The sequence below is a fragment of the Colletes gigas genome, unplaced genomic scaffold (assembly GCF_013123115.1).
Source record: "Colletes gigas isolate AHSC1104 unplaced genomic scaffold, ASM1312311v1 Colletes_gigas_Sc00022, whole genome shotgun sequence".
Lineage (NCBI taxonomy): Eukaryota > Metazoa > Arthropoda > Insecta > Hymenoptera > Colletidae > Colletes > Colletes gigas.
Genome location: NW_025106651.1, coordinates 3,791,170 through 3,814,036, shown reverse-complemented (window position 1 = coordinate 3,814,036; position 22,867 = coordinate 3,791,170). Strand labels below are relative to the sequence as shown.

Genomic DNA, 22,867 nt, shown 5'->3' with positions numbered 1-22,867 from the left:
TTATTTTGCAAATATTACATGATCAAACAAAAGTAATTGAGAGAAGTCAGCCTTTGATAATAATTAAACTATGAGTGTACATGACATTTTAAAATTAAACAATATATAATATACCTAAATAGTATATACATTTAACTAAGCATCAAATATGTTTTAAAATAAAAGATATTTCTTTTTTAACAAACATATAAATATTTCCAATGTTTATTGGAAGTACGAATATTATACATATTTCACATTAGAGGAAATAATACAGTAACAATTTTTGTCACAAATCACCAATTTAAAAAAGTACCATTTCTCAATATTTAAGGTGATCAAAGTTTTCGTGGTCGACCTCGTTTTCTCAATGTTGTAATTTTACTTGTCACTGATCTTGTAGTATGTAATTTCTTCTGAATGTTTGCTATACACTTCGTATTCTTGTGTATATTTCCATGCTTTTTTAAGTGTTGTCCAAAGAGTAGTCTAGATTTTATTAATTTCTGACAGACATGACATCTACGTATTTTTTCTGTAAAAACAATATGTAATGTATTGTAATGAAATATATAATTATTATAATAAATTATACAGGTTCGCCGGATAATTATGGAAAAGGACAGTTATTTAAATAATTTACCAGATTTTTTCGTTCCATGCTGCAGACAATGTGCTCTTAATAAGGCAGCACTTGGAAACCATCTACCACAATCAGAACAACTTAGTTTTTTTACATCCCAGGTACAATTTAGTTGTTGATTTCTTTTTCTTTTAATTTTTTTAATCATAGTCAGCTGCTTTTTTAGCTCTACAGACTCCTTCTTCTTTTCAATTTCTATAGATGGTCGTTCAATCGACGAATTACTAAATCTACGCTTCTTCCGTTGAGAATGTTCCGAACGTACATGACGAGCTAACGCGACTACTACATCGAATTTCTTCTGACATATTTTACAAGCATACTGTTTCTTAATTGGATCTTCATTTGTTCTATTTCCATGTTTTACTTTTTGTTCGTTAAACTGAATCGTATTCGACGGTGATTTTGAACAGACTCGTAAATGAGTTTCTAAAGCTCTTTGTTGCCTGAAATTCCTTGAACAGTGTTGACATTGCAGTAACATTGTTTTTGAATTTGTCTGTTGTGATTCATCATCAGAATCTCCTACCATGATAATTTCATTCTCTTTATCACTAGAATATTTATCTTTATTATCATCTATAGTTATCTCGACAACATCTCTTTTCGATTGCAGCATACTTTCTTCCTCGTCTATATCAATTTCAATAATTTCAACTTCTTTGTGTTTGATCCGTTTCAATCTCTTTGATTCGTTGTGTCTCTGGCGGTACCCAGAATGGCCTACAACTCTCCTTTTTCGTTTGCCCCTTTTCCTAACATTATTATCTTCCTCGCTTAAAAGAGATGCTGGTTGTATGATTATTTCCGAATCGTCACGATTAACGAAAATTAACTGCTGCTTCCGAGATCTTTTAGTTTTACATTGTATTTGCGTTGTTTCGGGGGATGCACATTCAACAGAACCATTCGATAGATCTAAGTTTGTAGTATTCGATATTACGTCCATAGTCGAGTCTTCTAGCGTTTCTAATAATTCTTGCTGGCTGTTTATGAAATTTAACTTTCTCTCCATTAAAGTGTTGGAAATATGATTAGACAAATTGCAATTAGAATTTTGATGCAATGAATTTTCATACTCGGTTTCTTTGATATTTGTAAAATTATTGTGGTCTCTGGTAACTTTTTTATTTAGTTGTTTTTTCATCGATTTCGATTCGGCCATTTTTAAATTTTGAAGAGTCGCCTGAATTTCATCAAATGTTAGTTCAGAATCGGATTGATCACCCTCAAATAGAATATACTGTACTGTTGATTGTTCTATAATCTCATTATCGCTTTCATCGTCTTCTTGACAATCTTCGGAATTATCTGTTAAATTAAAAATGTTTTTACTAGTTACTCATGTTATATTACATAAACATAAATTTACTAGTATTAAGGTAAACAAATATCTTTTATTAATTTTTCTGCAATTATATGCAAAATAAAATTTCGTAAAAAAATATATTTACTATAATATAGAATGTATAATGTTACTGTTTTTTTCTAAATACATACCAATGTTTACAGAACAATCGTCCATCATTAAGTATGTTACATCTGTCTGTTTATTATCAGCTGCATATAGAATGTCAGGAACTTGTTTTATATCTAAATTCAAATCCGGATCTTCTATTAAAGTTGCATTTTCATCCCATTCATTTTCTTTTTTTAGTATTCTTTGAGTTTCGGTTGACAAAATTCCACTTTCATTATGCATTTGTATATCGCTCAGTGGTTCGCTTTTAGGAAAAAATATTGGTGGTTGTGTAGTCAGTAGCTGCTTTTTTATTTGTGTTGGTTTCTTCACAGTTCTAACAGCACCTTCGCCTATTAATCTTTCAACATCTGCTCTGTAAATACAACAATTTCATTATTGAGTATCTATTAATTATACGCATAAAGAAAACTTGTGATGTACATACTTCATAAGAAACTGAAAATTTGTTGGGGGTTCACCAAATTCATCGTACATTGCTACAGCAAATATTTCATCTGAATCTTCAACTGCGTACAATGCTAATTGTTGACCAGCGGCAGTTACAAAAGTAGCTATAGTTTCTTCATCTCCATATTGATCGTCACTTACTACTTTATTGAAACCAATCTCAGATTCACTTTCCTCTGGCTCCGATAACTATCAAATTACACAGACATATAAAATTATATTATATGTAATGTCACATAAGATGGTATATTTTCTATATTTGATAACAGCAGTAAAATGTAATATATCAGCTCTGTCTAATATATTATTGTACTGTCTCAGTGCAACAAACAATTTTTATACATTATAAGTTCTTTTATGAAATTTTAAATGATGAAATTAAATTATATTTTTATATTTACCAATAGATTATGTTTATCAGTATGATTTTGAAGCCATTTTTCTTTAGTTACATTATTTCTAGATAGTGATACAGAATCTTCTATATATTCAACAGGCATTGTTGCATCTATGCTTTCTTCAAAATATTCAGAGGTTTCTTTCGGTTCACAAATCGCTTCTTCAGAAATTTGTTGATTTATGTCCATGTTTTCTGCTACAATTATTTCTTCGCCAACAACCTATATAAATTATTTCTTATTAATAATATTTTAAACACATAATTTGTACAAAGAATATTGCTTTCAATTTTTTAAATCTGTATATTAAAATATTCATTATGTTACCAATGTTTCTTCTATGTGTTCATATTTAGGTATATCCATGAATTCTGTTGAACTCTCTTCAATTGTACATGGTGTTTGTATAATTTCTTTGGAAATCATTTTTTTGTAACTATCAATATCATTCATAAATGACATATTTTTGTACTGTATTTTCTATTCACCAATATCACACTTTCTCAAATATATTAATAAAACGAAGGCTCTAAAAGACAGAATTAAAAAAATATATTCGAAAATAAGTTAATGATTAAACATTATCGAGGTCACTTAATATACAAAACTGCAGTGCTAAAATATCGCTAGGGTTAGGTTAATCGTAAGTTATGATTTGCAAGTTAAAAATTTTACTAACATTAAAAGCTAATTAAACGCATACTCTTTATATTTAATGGAAATCAATACGAATTACGAATACTCATACTTATAACTGTATTTGGGAAGAAATATACACAACCTTTTAACAACTTTTAAGTTTCATAACATCATAACCCAAATAAAGTAATTAATAATGGCAATCGTAAAATACATATATATACATATGTATAGACATATGTATATCGAGCTCTATGAGATTTCTTTAACGATCACTGCATTCTGTGTTTTACATATCAAAATATAGAACAGTGCATGAAACTATCGGATTTAACACAAGCTTCAGTCTTCCAATTTACGCCATACATAATTAATATTAGATATACGTAGGACTTATGTTCTATACACATGTAGAAACATAACCCTAGACTTTAAACATTGCACGCAGTGTTACCAAACGGCAGACCGATGCGCAAAAAATCTGCCCCTCCACTTACACATACTAATGCATAGCCACGTGTACGTAAGCTTTTATGTTTCGAATAGCTTCGGGGATTCGAGAAGGAAAACGAATGTAAGTCTTTCCTTCTTGTTCTCGATAGAGCTACAATCCTTCAATAGAGATGGTGTGAACTGCTACTTTTGAATTGATTCAATCACGTTCATTCCCAGAGATGCCAGAAAAGCACCGCCGGGTGCACACGCACACATGCCAGATACGCGTACGTGAGCTCGTGGAGTTTCGGAAAGTCGACAAAGGCAAACTGACGCATGCCCTCTTTCTCGATTCTCCGAAGCCGCCCGAAGTAATTTCGGATCGCCTCGTGGGAGTCGAGAGAGAAAGGCTCACATTTGCCTTCTCGCTCTAAACAACTGAAATCCGACCTCCCGTCAACGGCATACGATTTGGATTCTCGAGCCGAGATTCTCGACTGCCCAGGCATTTTTACTTTCCGACCTATGTAGGCGCACATAAGCAAAGTACCCATAATGAAAAAAAATTTTGTAAAATTTATTTTACGGAAATACACGTTTTAAGACCTCCTGATCATATTTTAATTATTGAAAAAAAAGAAATTTTTTTTTATTCCCATGTATGAGCACACATATGTATATTATTAATACGATTGAATATAAATAGCTGAATGAATTTAAATGAAACTTTACATTTAAGTTTTATGTTCTCATTTCAAAGTCCGGTTAGACTTTGACTATAATTAGTCCATGGATAATAACGATTATACCTCTTGTTTCATAGTTGTTCCGATATATGTATAGGCATAATGTATAAAAAATCTTTTAAATGTTTCATATAAATCTTAGGACGAATTAAATTTTATATATGTTAGACAGACGCGTAGAATGGAATTAGGAATTAAGAAATACGCAGGGTATTCGTATACATGCTTTATTCCCGTTCTTCCAGCGTCGGAAAAACAAATGAGCCCGTCCTGGGCCTAGACCCTCGCCTTTGTCGTCAGCCTTTTCCCCCATCGGTAGGGGTGGGAGGGCCTTGCCTTTTCCCGACGCCTTACATATAAAAAAAATTATATAAACTTTTTCTCTATCTTCTCTAGAAAAGAAAAAATTAAATGAAATCTTATACATTACATGCTTACTTAAATCGCATTGAAAACGAATACCACAAATGTTTTAGAATAATGTGCAAAATGTGATTACGATTTTCGCTAAGACAAATTGAAAACTCGGTTCTAACAAGGAAAAGTTGGAATGGTACCCGATTTTGGGGTAGGTTTTACTTTGAGATATTATTAAAGTTATTACAGATACTTATCTTCAGAAATAGAAATACATTCAACAACCAGCGTAGCGTGAATGACAAGGTATTTGCTTGCAAGTTCCGAGCTTCTTCTGCTCTGCAGGTTCAAACCCTGCCAAAACAAATCCTTTTTTTTTATTTTTTCAATCATATTTTAATCGTACACTAAATGTGACATTATATTTTTGTCTGACCTACGAATATTTTTTTTTTAAAGTTGAATTTAACCAATTACATTTAACATATGTTATTTTCAATGTACGAAGTACATGAATCTGGATGGTACTTTTCGTAAAAACAGTGAAAACATAACAATTTCAAGCACCACCTACATCTAATGAAAGTTCTGTTTTCACAGAAATAACAAAATTTTGTATTTAACTCTGATGGAAAGGCCGCTTCATTAACATTGATAAAATGTGAACGATTTTCGGATAGTCGTATCTTGTAGCTCGTACTTTTTACCTTATACTTCAGGTAAAAAGGGATATACAGTGAAAACTCGATAAATGTCGCTACTCCGGGTCCGGTCAGCAACACTTACGGAATAGGAGAATCGTCTTTCGAATTTGATTGTAGTTTGCCGACGCTTCGAACGTAGAAAGAGTCAGTAGCTAAAGAAGAAAGATTGACTGAAACTCGGATTTATCGCCCCAGTTTAAATATCCGCGTCAGTGTGACCACACTACTGCACAAAAGAAAGTTTTTTATTTTTTACTTTTTGTTAATAAAAATTTCACTATCATGTTGGGGAGATTTCTCTGATTAAAATGAGGCTAAACACGATATAAATCGGTCAATATTTGGTAGCATAATATTGAATTAAATATTGTACTTGCGAGTCTTTCTCTCTTTATTTATCCTTCTTGTGCTGTCCTTTTCTATGTTCGGAAATATCAAAGAACGACGCATCGAGGTGCTGGCTACATTTATCGAACGGGAGGTAGCTATTTTAAAACGGAACGGTTCCACCGTTTCGTAAGTGATCAAAAACTGCAACACTTATGAAATAGGGGGTTTCGTTAGCTACCACTGTTCGATAATGTTAGGAAATCGGAGGAAGCGAGTGGCTAAGACGGGCCACATGCGTTTCGTCAACGCACGACCCCTCTCAAGGAAAAGTTCCTTGAGAGCAGGGGTGTCGTAAAAAAAACAAACGGTCACACTGACGAAGGCACCCGCCTCAGGCTAGAAGAAAGTCATTCATTCTTGTAGCGACCATCGCATTGCACGGAGCAAATAAAGAACCAAGTTTTATTTTGAAAACGCCCACACTCATTTATCCTGATTTCTTACAAATCAGAAGCGGGATTTACCGTGATTCGCCGTGATCTGTAGATTTATCGCGATCTACCGTGATTATCGTAGATTTTCGGTGTTTATTGCATAATTTGCGACACTCGTGTACATTGGGTAGTGCAGTGTACAGACAATACAAGTGGAGCAGACACTAAATTGTGCAATTAGTGAATAAGTTTAACGTATAAGTGTAGTGTAAGTACTTCGATAACAATGGATGGTGCATCACACAGCCGTGAGCGCGACGGAGCCGACGGCACCGTGAAGGATTCGCTGGAGACGTGTCTCGAAAGGCTAAAGAGCCTGATGACGGAGTTTTTGTGCCGGTCAAAATCGCGCGCGCCGTCATACGTGTCCCGACGGCGGGAATCACGTGCACGGTCGCGAAGCACGGGACGGAAAACGTCGCGAGGCAGCCGTCGACGATCGCGAAGTTCGCGAAGGCACGAAACGAGGTCGCGCAGCCCGCGAACAACGGATCCGCGAAGAGTACCCGACGCAACTCGCCAGGACCGATCAGAGGAAAGCCTGGTAACCAGGAGTACTGCGTCGAGCAGGAAGTCGCCGACACACGCGCGTCCCGGTGACGAGAATCTGATACCGATTTACGATCCTTCAAAGGAAGACTTGTCAATCGAAAATTGGGTGAGATACGTCGACGACTTGGCGCATCGTTTCGAATGGGACGACCGGAGCGTGATGCGACTGATCGCAAGCAGGCTGCGAGGACACGCTCGCGTTTGGTACGATACGCGTATGCAAGTGGTTACCACCTGGGCTGCAATTAAAGTGCATTTGGTGGCACAGTTTCGGAGAGTCATGCCCTTCTCCAAACTACTACGTGAAGCCGATCTATATGAGGCAAAACCGGGGCAGTCGCTGGGAGACTACTGCTTCCAGAAGACAAATCTAATTCGACGCCTGGACATTGCGCTAAACGACGAAAAAATCGTTGATATGGTGATTTACGGGATACCGGACGAGACGATAGCCCGCACCATACGATCAGCAAAGCACGCTGATCCCGAAGAGCTGTATGCGGCTATGCGCGCAATGGGCAATATGCCGGGCAACGAAGATAGAAAAGCAAAGCAGGAGCGGACACTTAACAAGCAAACGTTGCAGAAGACATCGGAAAACGTTCCGGTGAAAGTGAAAGCATTTACCTGCTTTAATTGCGGGAAAATGGACTACGTGGCAAAGGACTGCAGGAAGCCAAGGGTGGAGTGCAGCCTTTGCAAACGGTTGGGCCATAAAAAGGAGGAGTGTCCACAGAAAGAGGTAACTATTGTACAAAATATCGAACGTACCCCTAATATTTATCAAATTTATGTTCGTATCAATGGGCATAAAGTAGAAAGTTTGGTGGATACGGGAAGTGCATGTACTGTAGTTCATTCGTCCGTAATCAAGAAGTTCTTGATAAAATCAAAGTCTACGCAAGAGACAGTATTTAGAGGATTTGCCGGACAATCGGTAGTAATTGACCAAATTGCTCCAATTACGGTGAAGGTCCAAAATGTAGTTGCGAATGTAGATTCATTTGTTATTCCCGACGAGTATACCGCGCATGAGGTAATACTTGGAAGAGACTTTCTTCAACAAGATCATGTCATAATGTCGAAACGAGGAAAGCATTTGACATTCAACGATTTAAGAAATTGCAAGAAACCCCACATAATTTCAGCGATGGATGTTTTTGTAATTGAGACGAGTCCTAATTTAAATTTGGGTAACATCGGACGGAAAGGACGAAAATTATGCGTCGCGTTAATCGAAGAATTCCGCGATTGCGTATCGTCGTCAATGAAGGATCTCGGGAAGACGAATACGACGTCGATAGAGATCAAATGTCTCACGGACGAGCCGATTGCGTATCATCCGTACCGTCTCGCAGAACCGGAAAAGAAAATCGTTCGCGAAATAATTACAGAACTGCTAGATAACGGGATAATCAGGGAATCGGAATCACCGTACGCAAGCCCGATTACGTTAGTGAAAAAGAAAACGGAGGAGACGAGAATGTGCGTGGACTACCGTAGATTAAACGCAATAACTATAAAGGACAGGTACCCTTTACCACTTATCGACGACCAGATCGATCGGGCTATTATCAAGTTCCAGTCACTGAAAATTCAATAGCAAAGACAGCGTTTATTACGCCGGAGGGCCACTACGAGTTTTTAAGAATGCCCTTTGGGTTAACGAACGCGCCAGCAGTTTTCCAACGATTGATCAACAAAGTCCTTGGCTCTTTGAAAGGAACGACGGCATTTCCTTACCTGGACGACGTGATAATTCCGTCGAAGACCATTGAAGAGGGTATCGACAAGCTTCGGGAAGTTTTGGCAGCGTTTCGAACACATGGCCTAACGCTCAAGTTAGAGAAATGTTCTTTTTTCAAGGAAACCATTGACTACTTGGGACGGGAAATAAGTAAAGAAGGAGTGAGGCCAGGTCAACGGAAAATAGGCGCCGTAAAAGAAATGCCACAGCCCGGAAATATAAAGCAGGTACGTCAGTTTCTAGGACTGGCCAGCTATTTCCGAAAATTCATCAAGAATTTCGCAACGCTTGTGGAGCCATTGACGCGTTTAACACGGAAAGACGTACCGTGGCAATGGAAAGAGGCTCAAGAAGAAGCTTTCCAACAAGTAAAGGAAAGATTAATTACGCGACTGGTACTACGCATCTTTGATCCGACGAGACCAACTGAACTACACACGGACGCTAGTTCATTAGGTGTTGGAGCGATGATTCTGCAACGCCAGGAAGACGGAAATATGGCAGTAATTGCATATTTCAGTAAACAAACGACAGCGGATCAGCGTTGCTACCATTCGTACGAGTTAGAAACGATGGCAGTTGTTTTCGCGTTACGCCATTTCAGGGTTTATCTTCTTGGGATAGAATTCAAGGTCGTAACGGACTGCAACGCGCTACGGACGACTTTCTCGAAGAGAGATTTATTGCCACGCATAGGTCGATGGTGGCTAGAGGTTCAGGAATTTACTTTCGAAATTCTGTATCGGCCGGGGTCAAGAATGGCACACGTGGACGCACTCAGTCGAAATCCTCAGCCGACCACCCTCGAGATTGCGTACGTCGACATCACGGAGGCCGATTGGATTACGGCTGCACAAATTCAAGATGAACAATTGGCATGCATTAGGACGGTCCTCGCCGACAAGGACAAATCGGCGGAAACGAAACACTATTTCACGGAATACGTGTTGAAAAAGGATAAGCTATACCGTCGCCTGCCAGACGATAAAATAGCTTGGGTTGTCCCGAAGAACGCGAGGCTACAGGTATGCAGACTGTGCCATGATGACGCTGGACACCTGAGTGCGGGAAAGACCCTAGAACGGATTCAACGGAATTACTGGTTCGCAGGTATGCGGCGCTTCGTTGACAAATACGTGAAGGCGTGTTTGAGCTGTGCGTATTATAAGCACACTGCGGGTAAGAAACAATGTAAGTTGAACCCGATAGAAAAAACACCGATTCCGTTTCACACGTTGCATATTGATCATGTGGGACCATTCGAGACGAGCCGAAGGGGCAACAAATACTTACTGGTAATGGTAGATGCCTTTACGAAATTCACCATCGTGGAGCCAGTAAAAGATACGAAGACGCGTCACACCGAAAAGGTTTTACTGAACCTCATGTATTTATTCGGTGTGCCGACGAGAATAATTAGCGATCGCGGAACGAGTTTCACATCGCGCAGATTCGCCACCTTGTGCAAGGCATACGGCATCAAGCACATATTAAATGCAGTGGCAACGCCAAGAGCAAACGGACAATGCGAGCGATATAACAAGACGATTGTTGACGCTCTCGCAACAAGTGCGGCAGGCCAAGACCCCCAGGACTGGGACACACTGGTCAAGAAGGTGCAGAGTGCCATAAACACTATGCACAACAAAAGTATTGATACCACACCGATGAAGGCATTGATCGGTTGTGATACAAGAACGGTAGCGGAAGGCGTAATATTGAGCGCCGTACAAGAAGAGATGGACCGGCTAGATTTGACCGCCTTAAGAAGGGATATTAGTGAACACATATCCGAAGAGCAAAAGGCACAAAAGGAGCGGTATGACCGGACGAGAAAGGAGGCTCGCAGGTATACCGTGGACGAGCTGGTGTTGGTACAGGTTACCAGTGACCCATCAACCGGAAGCAGTAGGAAGCTACTACTGCCGAAGTATAGAGGACCATTCCGAATTCGTACCGTATTACCTAACGATAGTTATGAGGTCGAAGACCTACGAGAAGGGGTGAAGCGACTACGAACAGTCGTTGCAGCCGACAAAATCAAGCCATGGATTACGATCCAGGGGGACGATCACAACGTGTGATGACCCGCAAAAGCTTGTTGTATCCTTTTTGTTGAAGTATCGTTGAGTAGAATGGAATCCCAACTACGAAATTGAACGATATCTCACATTTATTGAATTATGTTACAGAAAGGAAAAGAAAAGACCAAGCCATAAGGCTTGCACGGCCTCGAACGCGAGGGAACGAGGTGGAGAAGGAACAATTACCCGACGACCAGGTAAAGTCCGACCACCACCGGATCGGAGCAACGGCTCTGACGCGGGGACAATGACCATCATTTGTCAGGGACGGGAAACCAGAGGGGTTTCTTCGACTTACGGCAAAGGACGCAACGTGCGTCACGACACGCGGTGTCTTAAGAATCCAAGGTACAACGGTACCTTTCGTAACGTTAACATCGAACCAGACGGGCACGACGTGTGCCTCAGGTAGGGTGGTGTTGGGTAAAGAGTGCAAAGTGCGCTCCGAACCGATAAGGGATACGACGGTGTCCATAGTCGGTCGTAAGCGGTACAACGGTATTGCGTTACGCCGACAATTTAAAGTTTCTTCAACGACGAAAGTTAATGTAAAGTCTGAGGACAGACCTGAGTCAGTCTGGCCGAATGTTAGGAAATCGGAGGAAGCGAGTGGCTAAGACGGGCCACATGCGTTTCGTCAACGCACGACTCTAGGAACTTTTCCTTGAGAGCAGGGGTGTCGTAAAAAAAACAAACGGTCACACTGACGAAGGCACCCGCCTCAGGCTAGAAGAAAGTCATTCATTCTTGTAGCGACCATCGCATTGCACGGAGCAAATAAAGAACCAAGTTTTATTTTGAAAACGCCCACACTCATTTATCCTGATTTCTTACAATAAATGTACCAATCCACTGACCTTGCGAAGATACGAGTACACAATATTTAATTCAATATTATGGTAACAAATATTGGCCGATTTATATCGTGTTTAGTCTCATTTTAATTAGAAAAATCTTCCCCACATGATAGTAAAATTTTTATTAAAAAAAAGTAAAAAATAAAAAACATTCTTCTTGTACAGTAGTGTGGTCACACTGACAGGGACATTTAAACTAAGATGACGAAGGCAATAAAGATTTTTAAAGAAAGCCGCTACGTCTCCGGTTACACTTCGCCTCACTGGTTCAAGGGGGATCCCCCTAGTGGTGGGGATAAAAATGTATCATTTATGGAACAGCTCTTGAGGACATTTATCGAGTTTTCACTGTAGCTGGGAAAAACAGTTTTATGACATTACCTGCTAACTTATGTTACTGTTCTACAATGAAACGCTATGTTTTGTACCTTTAAAAATATTCAACTATGTCCTTTTAAAATTTAAAATACAACCCATACTTTGTATTGAACTGGCAAACGGGATCACTTTTCCTTTGTTTCTAGTTAGTTCTATTTAGTTCGTCATAACAAATTGATACGGTTATCCCAAAACAATCGAGGAAAATCATTATTAATTAATTTCTGCAATTATTAATTCTACTGTTTTGTTTATGTTATAAAAGTAAGAACTCTTCTTATTGAAAAATACCACAGCGTGCACAATACTGGTAAAGAGTGGAATCTCATTTTAATTTATTAATTTTCAATCTTAAAGTATTTTGATTTTCAAAAATCGTATTGTAGCAACGATTTGAATATTCGCGCAATTAGAAAAGAAATGCGTGCGCGCGCGTGAGAGAAGGAAAGAAAGAGAGAGCGTGTGCGCGAGGTGTATAAATAATCCGCGAGCGAGCGGGCTCGTTCTTCTTCTTCCTGTTTTCTCCTCGCTTCGGCAGTCGATTGTATCAATAAAATATTTTAGTATTTTGTTAAAACGTACCCCGACAATTATCAGAAGTGGGATTGGTCCACGTAAATCGAAATTGCGAGTGAGAGTCGTGAACTGATTTAAATCGAATTGACTAAATCACGTAGTTTGAATTATTCGCGAGCACGTGGCGAAATTTTATCGGGCAGTCATTATTGGAACGTTCGGGAATTCGGAGCGCGAAGTGCAGTGGACAAGTTTTCGGTGTCTAAGTTGGAGCACAGACAGGCGTTGGAGCGCGAAATACTGTGTTGTGCGGAATTTTGAAGGAAAAAGGACATATACGGCTGAGTGAGCGTATACGTATACCATTTTCTCGAAATGATGGCCAACGAGGGACGAGACGAAGAGGAGAGGCATTTTCGCGATGTGACGAGTGTACTGCCGACGTTCGATCCGGTGAAAAACGATCTCACCATCGAGGAATGGATGGAAAAGATCGAGGAATACGGCGACCTTTATAAATGGGATGAAATAGCGATTCGACATCATGCCCTTGCCCAATTAACAGGTGTAGCCCGGAAATGGAGAGATAGCCTGCCAAGCATTCAACGCTCGTGGCCACAATGGAAGGAGCTCTTGCGAGGAAACTTCCCGTCGGACCAGAGTATGGTGAGTGTAAGAATGGAAGCTCAAAATTATAAGAAGAGGCCTAACCAAGATATGATCGAATATTTTTATGAGAAGCTTGCTAAATGTACTCGAGCTGGAATGGGCGATCGTGAGGCGATCGAATGGATCGTCGACGGTTTGAACAGCCCGCGAATTAGGGATTTTTTGGGCCCGTTAAGTCGTTATAGCCGACCGAGCGAACTCCTGGCCGATTTACGGCAGTCAAATTTGAGTTTCAAGGAGATACCAACGGTCCTTGAAAGACGACATGTAAACAGATCGCCACATTCCAGCACGCAGTTAACTTGTTTCGCCTGTAAACAAACAGGGCATACAGCGCGTGCCTGTCCGAGGCCGAGACCGTTGCCAACGTGTTTCAAATGTGGCCAGAGCGGGCACATGTCACGGTCATGCCAGGCGAGTATCTCTCGAGATCAACAAAGAATGTCAACACGATCCACAGCAGCGACGACAACCACGGCAGCACGAGGCGAGACTGTCCAAGTTCTGCACGTTACTATCGACACGCATCAAAAATATTTCAAGGACGCTTTGCTGAACGGCCATCTGGTCAAGTGTTATCTCGATTTGGGGAGTAGTGTGGTGACATTGCGGCAAGACGTGGCTAACGAACTTGGTTTAACTTACCATGAGACATTTTTAAACAGTTTTATAGGGTACGGTGAAGGCAGAGTCCAACCGGTGGGCGTATTAACGGCAACCATCAGCATCGAAGGTGTTGCGGTACGAACTGAAATTCACGTGGTGCCAAAAGGAAGTCAAGCCGTGCCACTGTTGGTAGGACATCCTTACACCGAGCATCCCGAGGTTGTCATCGTGAGCCGCAGCGGCGAGTTGAGAGTGATGACCACTTTTGACAAACCAGGGGATGACGTAACACAGTTCAATGAAAAAACCACATTCCGAGCCGACAAACAGTATGTAATTCCAAATAATTATCTGGGTCATATTGTTGTAGCAGGTCATGTACCAAACGAGCAGATGTGTATCGAGGGTGGCCTACGGGAGGTAGGCCCCATAATACCTAGATGCGTCGTCGCCACGGACGAGAAAGGACAGACCGTTCTACCTGTCCTAAATGTGACCGGTCAGCGAGTAACGATCCAGCCAGGCGACATCATCACCCGTGGGGAAGTCTGCGAGGAGCGAGCTCTTGAGCGAGAGATCAACGACGAGCCGATTACCGAGGATCGAGTTGACACAGACTTAGAGGGAGAAGAGAAGGACGATCTACTGCGTGTGCTCAATAAGAACCGTGACCTTGTTGCGAATACGATGAAACAGCTAGGTAGAACAGATAGGGCGACAATGCGAATAGAACTTGCGACGGACAAACCTGTAGTTTATAGACCGCATCGTATGTCCTATCACGAAAGACAACAATTGAAAGACATGATTAATGATTTACAGACGGCGGATGTCATAGAAAATAGTAATTCCCCCTTTGCCAGTCCGGTTTTATTAGTACGAAAAAAGAACGGCGAAATGCGGATGTGCGTTGATTATCGTGCAATTAATAAGGCGACCGTTAAAGATAAGTATCCATTGCCGCGCGTGGATGATCAGTTGGATAGACTACACGGGCAAAAATATTATACGAGTATAGATCTTTTTAGCGGTTATTATCAAGTGCCGGTAGAACCAGGGTCGCGAGAAAAAACAGCTTTTATAACACCAGACGGACATTACCAATTTAAAAGGATGCCCTTCGGCCTATGTAACGCGCCCGCGGTATTTCAGCGGTTGATAAATACTATCCTAGGTTCTCTGCGTTATGATATAGCTATGGCTTACTTAGATGACGTCATTATACCGAGTATGACTGTAGAGGAGGGCTTGAATCGTCTAGTACAAATTTTCGAAGTTTTTAGAGACGCGGGATTAACCATAAACCTAAAAAAATGTCATTTCCTTAAATTAAGAGTAGAATATTTGGGGTTTGAAGTATCAGTTTTAGGTATACGACCAAGCGAACGAAAGGTGCAGAGTGTTAAATCATTCCCAATGCCAAAGACGATCCGCGACGTGAGAAGTTTCGTGGGGTTAGCAAGCTACTTCCGACGATTTGTCAAAAACTTTGCGCTTATAGTAAAACCTTTAACCGACTTATTAAGAAAGGAAACGAAATTTCATTGGGATGCAAAGCAAAATAACGCGTTCGAAACGATTAAAAATTTGTTAATGTCAAAACCCTTGCTTGTCATATATAACCATACCGCAGATACAGAAGTTCATACAGACGCGTGTGCTTTAGGACTAGGTGCAGTACTTTTACAAAGACAAAATGGAAAAATTTGGCAACCCGTGTGCTATTACAGTCGTAAAACAACGCCTGAAGAGGCAAAATACCATTCGTTTGAACTAGAAGCCTTAGCCATCGTTTGTGCGCTGGAAAGATTTCGCGTATATCTGATAGGAATCCACTTTGTAATAAAAACAGATTGCAATAGCCTTAAAATGCTAGGTACCAAAAGGGATTTAAACCCGCGAGTGGGAAGATGGTTTGTAAAATTGTCCGAGTTTGATTATGAGATCGAATATCACACCGCGAAACGGAATGAACTAGCAGACACGCTAAGTAGGAATCCGGTCGAAGAGAGCGAAGATATGGAAGTCACGGGACTTCCCGTTCTAGGAATAAAAATTGGCACAGATTGGGTAGCGGCGATGCAGAGAGCAGATCCGGAAATATTAAGTCTGCGCGATAGATTAGAAGCAGGGGAAGCGCAAGCTCACGAAAAATTCACAATGTACAATGCGCGCGTTTATAAAATTACCAAAGGCCGATGGCGATTATATGTACCGAGCGACCTACGTTATGAAATAATATCCGAAGCGCACCATTCAGTGGCACATTTAGGCATCGATAAGACTTTAGAAAAGGCCAAGGAAGAATATTATTTCCCGAAGATGCGTGATTTTGTTACCAAATACGTGAATCGATGCGTAACATGTTTATATTCTAAGGTCCCCACAGGGAAAAAGCCCGGATTTTTGCACCCGTTAGACAAAGGTAGTGCTCCGTTTCAAACTATCCATATCGACCATTTAGGGCCGTTACCGACGACGGAATGTGACAATAAATATGTAGCTGTGATTATATGCGGATACAGCAAGTATGTAGTGTTAAGGGCAACAAAAGATGTAGGGACGAGATCTACCTTGGCGTTCATCCGAGATTTTATGTCACACTACGGTAGGCCCAAACGTATCGTCAGTGATCGAGGGACAGCGTTTACCGCGAGGGAGTTTGAAAAATTTTGCCAGGATCACGGGATCCAACACATAAAGGTAGCTACAGGCACACCGCGTGCGAACGGGCAAGTCGAGCGGACGAACAGCGTTATACTAAATAGCCTAACTGCGATGACGCACGAAATCAATGGCGAAGACTGGGATAAAAAATTGTACGATGTGCAATGGGGCATCAATAGCAGTAGGCATAAAGTTACGCGAAAAACACCGTATGAAATTGTTTTTACCAATAAAGCCCCGGGATGGCACGAAAGCGAGCTCACCCAAGAGATTCGGGAGATTAACGCGCAATTTGGAGTAACAGAGACGAGCGAAGATGTTAGCGAATTATTAAAGAAAAACGAAAACGCGCTTAGCAGACAATTTAACAAAAAACGGGCCAAAGCGAGGGAATACCAAGTAAACGATCTAGTCCTTATAAGAAGCGAAACGCCAGCATCAGGTGAAAGTCGCAAATTGTCACCCAAATATCGAGGACCGTACGAAATCGAAAGGGTACTCGGAAACGACCGCTATGTTGTGCGAGACATTGAGGGCGAAAAACAGAGCGCCAGAAATTATCAGGGAGTGGTGGCGGTAGACCGACTAAAATTCATAGCGCGAGCGGGAGAATACGCGAATCGCGCGCAGACACGTTCGAGAAGAGCACCCGAAAAACAGATAGTCGTAGAACATGTAGATGAAATGTAATACCTTACTCGAAAAAAGTGTTGATCATGTATGCGTCTGATGTAACGAAGCGAGAGGAGAAGACTGTCGACGAGGACGTCGAACGAGCAGGATGGCCGAATTGTAGCAACGATTTGAATATTCGCGCAATTAGAAAAGAAATGCGTGCGCGCGCGTGAGAGAAGGAAAGAAAGAGAGAGCGTGTGCGCGAGGTGTATAAATAATCCGCGAGCGAGCGGGCTCGTTCTTCTTCTTCCTGTTTTCTCCTCGCTTCGGCAGTCGATTGTATCAATAAAATATTTTAGTATTTTGTTAAAACGTACCCCGACAGTATTAATAATATACATATGTGTGCTCATACATGGGAATAAAAAAAAATTTCTTTTTTTTCAATAATTAAAATATGATCAGGAGGTCTTAAAACGTGTATTTCCGTAAAATAAATTTTACAAAATTTTTTTTTCATTATGGGTACTTTGCTTATGTGCGCCTACATAGGTCGGAAAGTAAAAATGCCTGGTCAGTCGAGAATCTCGGCTCGAGAATCCAAATCGTATGCCGTTGACGGGAGGTCGGATTTCAGTTGTTTAGAGCGAGAAGGCAAATGTGAGCCTTTCTCTCTCGACTCCCACGAGGCGATCCGAAATTACTTCGGGCAGCTTCGGAGAATCGAGAAAGAGGGCATGCGTCAGTTTGCCTTTATCGTCTTTCCGAAACTCCACGAGCTCACGTACGCGTATCTGGCATGTGTGCGTGTGCACCCGGCGGTGCTTTTCTGGCATCTCTGGGTAGCACTATTCTTAGTGCACCTTTTTATTATGAATTTTGACTCGATAATATAAATTTTTTATTACTGTATAACTAGTTGACAAAGTAGCTAAAAATAACCATTTACGTAGAAATGTAGCTCAATAAATAAAAGGTTTTTTTAATATATGTAATAAGGATTGTAATATAGATTGCATGTTTTAAAATTGACTATGACTATCTACTATTTATGTAAAATATTTTTTCGTAACATCGGTTCTCAATGAATATTATTAAACGACGTATTTAGCAGTACATAGGCGATTCAAGATGTAAGCCATTTCAGGATTTGTTGATTCTAAACTTGATCATCATCCGTTCCCCTACTTTTCTCATTTGGACAAGTTTGGCACGTGATGTGAAGTAACTTAGTAGCTATATGTGTAGGTGTGACTTGTCAGCTGATGTACCGTGAAGTATCGTCGTTGCATTCAATAAAAGTGTTTTGCTAAATCTTTTCAATTATCCTTATTCTTTTCATTGTAATGGCTCTTCATTCTGCAGGAAAAGGTAAACTCCTTGCTGTGATCGGAGATGAGGTAAATAAACTATATAGCAAATTTAATCTTACATTTAACAGTTATTTATGAGTTTCATTTTAGGATACTTGTGTTGGATTCCTCTTGGGCGGAGTTGGCGAGATTAATAAGCATCGTCAACCCAATTTCTTGGTCGTAGATAAAAGTACGAAATGTCACGTATTTTGTTTTATATAAAAATTTATTTAATCCCAATGTCTTTGTGTGCCATCCCTTAATGTAAAACTGACGTGTGCTACAATCTTCAATGAATTTAAATGAGTTTCTAATGATTAATGGGATGAATTCATATTATGTATTATTTCTAGATATAGCAGTAAGTGACATAGAAGATACATTTAAACGATTCATTAAACGAGATGATATCGATATTATCCTTATCAACCAAAATGTAAGTATTATCTCTATGTTACAAGCAGTTAAGTTTAAGAAATGTACAATTGAGGATTCTTTTTCATCTGTTCCATAAAAATTGGAATATACAGGGTGTTCTGTCACCCCTGAGAAAAATTTTAATAGGAGATTCTAGAGGCCAAAATAAAATGAAAATTAAGATTACTAATTAGTTGATGAAGGCTTCGTTAAAAAGTTATTAACATTAAAAGTTCCACCCGTACTGAATTTTTTTCTAGAAAGTGGGTAGGAATTCGGGGGTAGGTCTAATCATCAAAAATTATTATAATTCATCCCCGCAATCGAAAATGATTTTTCCAGAACGATTTGAAATTTTGTTTTCTGCCAAAAAATTTAGGCACCTACCCATCCCTTGTCGATTTTTCTTAAAAAATTTGTTTTTTATTCTTAATAAATTTGTTTGACACTCTACAGAAAAGTTGTCTAATACTATTTTGTAGGCACCCATGGGCTCTGCTTCAGAAAAAAATTTCAATGAGATACCTTTACTATTGTAGGAGTTATGGTCGTTTGAAAATTGGACCAGTTTTAGGGGGTTTTTCTCACTTTACGGTGTCAAGGAACAACTTTTTCAATATTGTTAGAATTTCTACATATTCTCTACTAAAATACGCGTTGTTTGTTAGATTTTCATTAAAGAACTCACATTAGATTTTCGGTAAAGAATTTTTTTCTCGAAAGTGCGTAGGATTTTGGGGTATGTGTATTCACCAGAAATGCTTGTAATTTACCCCTGTAACTAAATATAATTTTTTTAGTATGATTTAAAATTTTTTAATTTCGTCTAAAAATTTCAGTACTTACTCGAATTTTTTTCTCGAAAGTAGGTAGAATTTCAGAGGTATGTGTATTCATCAGAAATGATTGTAATTGAGCCCAGCAACTAAAAATAATTTTTTCAGAATGATTTGAAATTTTTTAGTAACTTTTTAATGAAGCCTCAGCCAAGAAATTGATATTCTTGATTTTTGTTTTATTTTGGCCTCTAGAATCTCCCATTAAAATTTTTCCCAGTGGTAGCCAAACACTCTGTATAATTATGATATTTTTCCTTAGTCTGTTTTGTTATTTATGATCACATAGTTCAATTAAAAATTAATACCTATCTAAGATCACAATCTGTGTTCTTGTTTAAGGTGGCGGAAATGATTCGTCATGTAATTGATAGTCATACACAACCTATACCATCAGTCTTAGAAATTCCCAGTAAAGATCACCCGTACGATGCCACTAAAGATTCCATTTTAAGACGCGCCAAGGTAATGTTACATTATCTATTCATAAGTAATTAATATTTCTATATCACATTAAAAGCCCATTGGAAATATTACTTTTATACGAAGCAGTTGGTAGTTAATAGTAACAAAAGTATTTTGGAATGTTAAATTGTTTGCAATCAAAACTTTTTCAATAGTTCAATTAAATAGTCTTTCTAATTTTACTTTACAGGGAATGTTTAATCCAGAAGATATGCACTAATCCATGTACATAAAATGTTGAGCCATATGAAAATTATAAATATATATGATTTGTATGGCACCTATTAATCTTTGTATTTGATGTTACTATGTTGATATAGTACACTTGTAAAGAATAGAAATATGTACAACATTCCATTATTTATTTTACTTTTCAATAGCTTACTTCTTTCTTGTAAAATGTGTGTATAAATCTTGCCCTATATAAACAGGTGGTATCGCTTAAAATAATTTTAAATAAACATACTGTATGGTACTGTTACATATACAAAATTTAATAGCGTGAATAAATATAAATATATTATAAATATTATAAGAGGAAGTAACTTCTTGTTACAGAACAATACAAACAATTGCATTTAAAAATATAGCTGAAAATATAAAGTATGTGGGAAATTAATAAATGACATAAATGAAGTAAAAGTATTTAACCTATGTTAAAAATTATTATTTTATCAGAATTTTAAACAAAAATTAGGATTAAAAATGATATTAACAGTCACGTGTATATTTGTTTATACTTGCGTATTCAGAAGTCGAAACATTTTATTTACAATAATTAGAAATTTATTTTTTACTAATATGTATGTAACATTACGCAAATGTAATATATATTATTCGCATCACAGAAATTATGATTAATATTATTATATATTATTCTTTTAAATATATAACATTAACAATATAGTACAAATAACGAAGAACTAATTCTTCATTATATAATTTTGTTATCAGTAGCCTTGTTTAATTCTCAAAGTTTTGAATCTCCACTAAGACCAAAGACAAGTCAAAATAACTCAGAATATACATACAGTGGATCAAACAAGTATTGGCACATCCAAATTTTTGTAAATATCTTTATTTGTGACAGTATTTTATTAACATCATGTATATCATTTTATGTCTTTTAACATACACTACTTCCATACTAAAGCATATTACTCAATATTAATAACAACGGAAATTATAAAGAAATAACGAAAATTGCATAGTCCAAAAAGTATTGGCACGCGTAGAAAACAAAAAGTAAATGCTTAGTCTTTAACATTAATACAAACTAAATAGATTTTTAATATTTTGTATGCATTCCTTTCGCTTTAATAATACCTTCCAATCGAGTTGGCATCGATTCCACAAGTTTTCGGGTAGTTGTAGGTGGAATATTTGCCCATTCTTCTAATACGCCTTTTTTAAATCATTCTTATTTGAAATTTTTCTTTTACGAATTTTTAAATCTAAAATGTGCCATAAATTTTCAATAGGATTTACATCTGGCGATTGAGGAAGTGTTTGAAATTGTTTTGGCACATTGTACAGGAGTTTTTGTACACCTCGTTTTTCTTGCCGTATGCTTCGGATCATTATCCTGTTGGAATACAAATGTTCTTTCGATGCCGAATTTTGCAGCACTTGGTAATAAATTATCTCGCAATATGTCGGTATACTTTAAAGCATTCATATTTCCTTCGATAAAAGCCAAATTTCCCACCCCATTGTATGACATGCAACCCCAAACCATTACATGTCCGCCACCGTGTTTAACCATTGGTTGAATATTTCGCGACTCCAGTTCACTGTTGGGTCTCCTCCACACATATTTCTTCCCATCAGATCCGAATATGTTGAACTTACTTTCATCAGAAAATATTATATTTTTCCAAAATTCAGTATCCTTGTTTATATGCACTTCTGCAAATCCAAGCCGTCTGTTTATTGACATCGTTTATGAACGGCTTCTTTCTCGCGGTTCTACCGTAAATGTGAGCCGAATGGAAAACCTTTCGGATTGTTTGTGAACTAACTGTCTTTCCCCACTGTGTTGCGACATAAACAGATAAACTGAGAGCACTCACAAATGGGTTTCTTCTGACTTCTTTAACAATGTCGCGTCGCTCCCTCACTGTTAAAACTTTCGGTCGGCCTAATCGCGGTCTGTTTTCTGTTGTGGCAAACTCCTCATACATTTTAACAACATTTCTAACCGTAGAGAAACTAATTTTTAAGAAATCTCCGATTTTGCGATAACTTTTGCCCCGTTTACGGAGAAAGATAATTTCGCTTCGTACTGCAATCGACAGCTCTTTTGTTTTTTCAACCATTCTTCCTGTATGAGACGAATACTGAAACTAAATACCTCTATCGAACAGAGAGTCCAATGTTATATACATATTTGTTTACATTTGCGTCCTTGAAATCGTGTAAGAAGTGTCCTAAAGGAAGAAACTATAG

At 38.6% G+C, this 22,867-nt stretch overlaps 2 protein-coding genes across 2 annotated transcripts; one reads left to right on the top strand and one right to left on the bottom strand.

Moving 5' to 3' along the window:
- Window positions 1-220: 220 nt before the first annotated feature.
- On the bottom strand, window positions 221-3,837 carry LOC122401176. The gene is made up of 7 exons (XM_043403139.1): window positions 3,732-3,837; window positions 3,278-3,479; window positions 2,954-3,172; window positions 2,530-2,741; window positions 2,123-2,457; window positions 623-1,933; window positions 221-514 (listed from the first exon to the last, which is right to left on the bottom strand). Exons 2-7 carry the CDS (start codon window positions 3,410-3,412, stop codon window positions 318-320), a joined length of 2,409 nt encoding a protein of 802 aa, XP_043259074.1. The 5' UTR covers window positions 3,413-3,479; window positions 3,732-3,837; the 3' UTR covers window positions 221-317.
- A 14,762-nt stretch (window positions 3,838-18,599) lies between these two features.
- On the top strand, window positions 18,600-20,771 carry LOC122401168 (V-type proton ATPase subunit F). Its single transcript, XM_043403131.1, has 5 exons — window positions 18,600-18,746; window positions 18,810-18,891; window positions 19,055-19,137; window positions 20,297-20,419; window positions 20,610-20,771. Exons 1-5 carry the CDS (start codon window positions 18,693-18,695, stop codon window positions 20,637-20,639), a joined length of 372 nt encoding a protein of 123 aa, XP_043259066.1. The 5' UTR covers window positions 18,600-18,692; the 3' UTR covers window positions 20,640-20,771.
- Window positions 20,772-22,867: the final 2,096 nt, after the last annotated feature.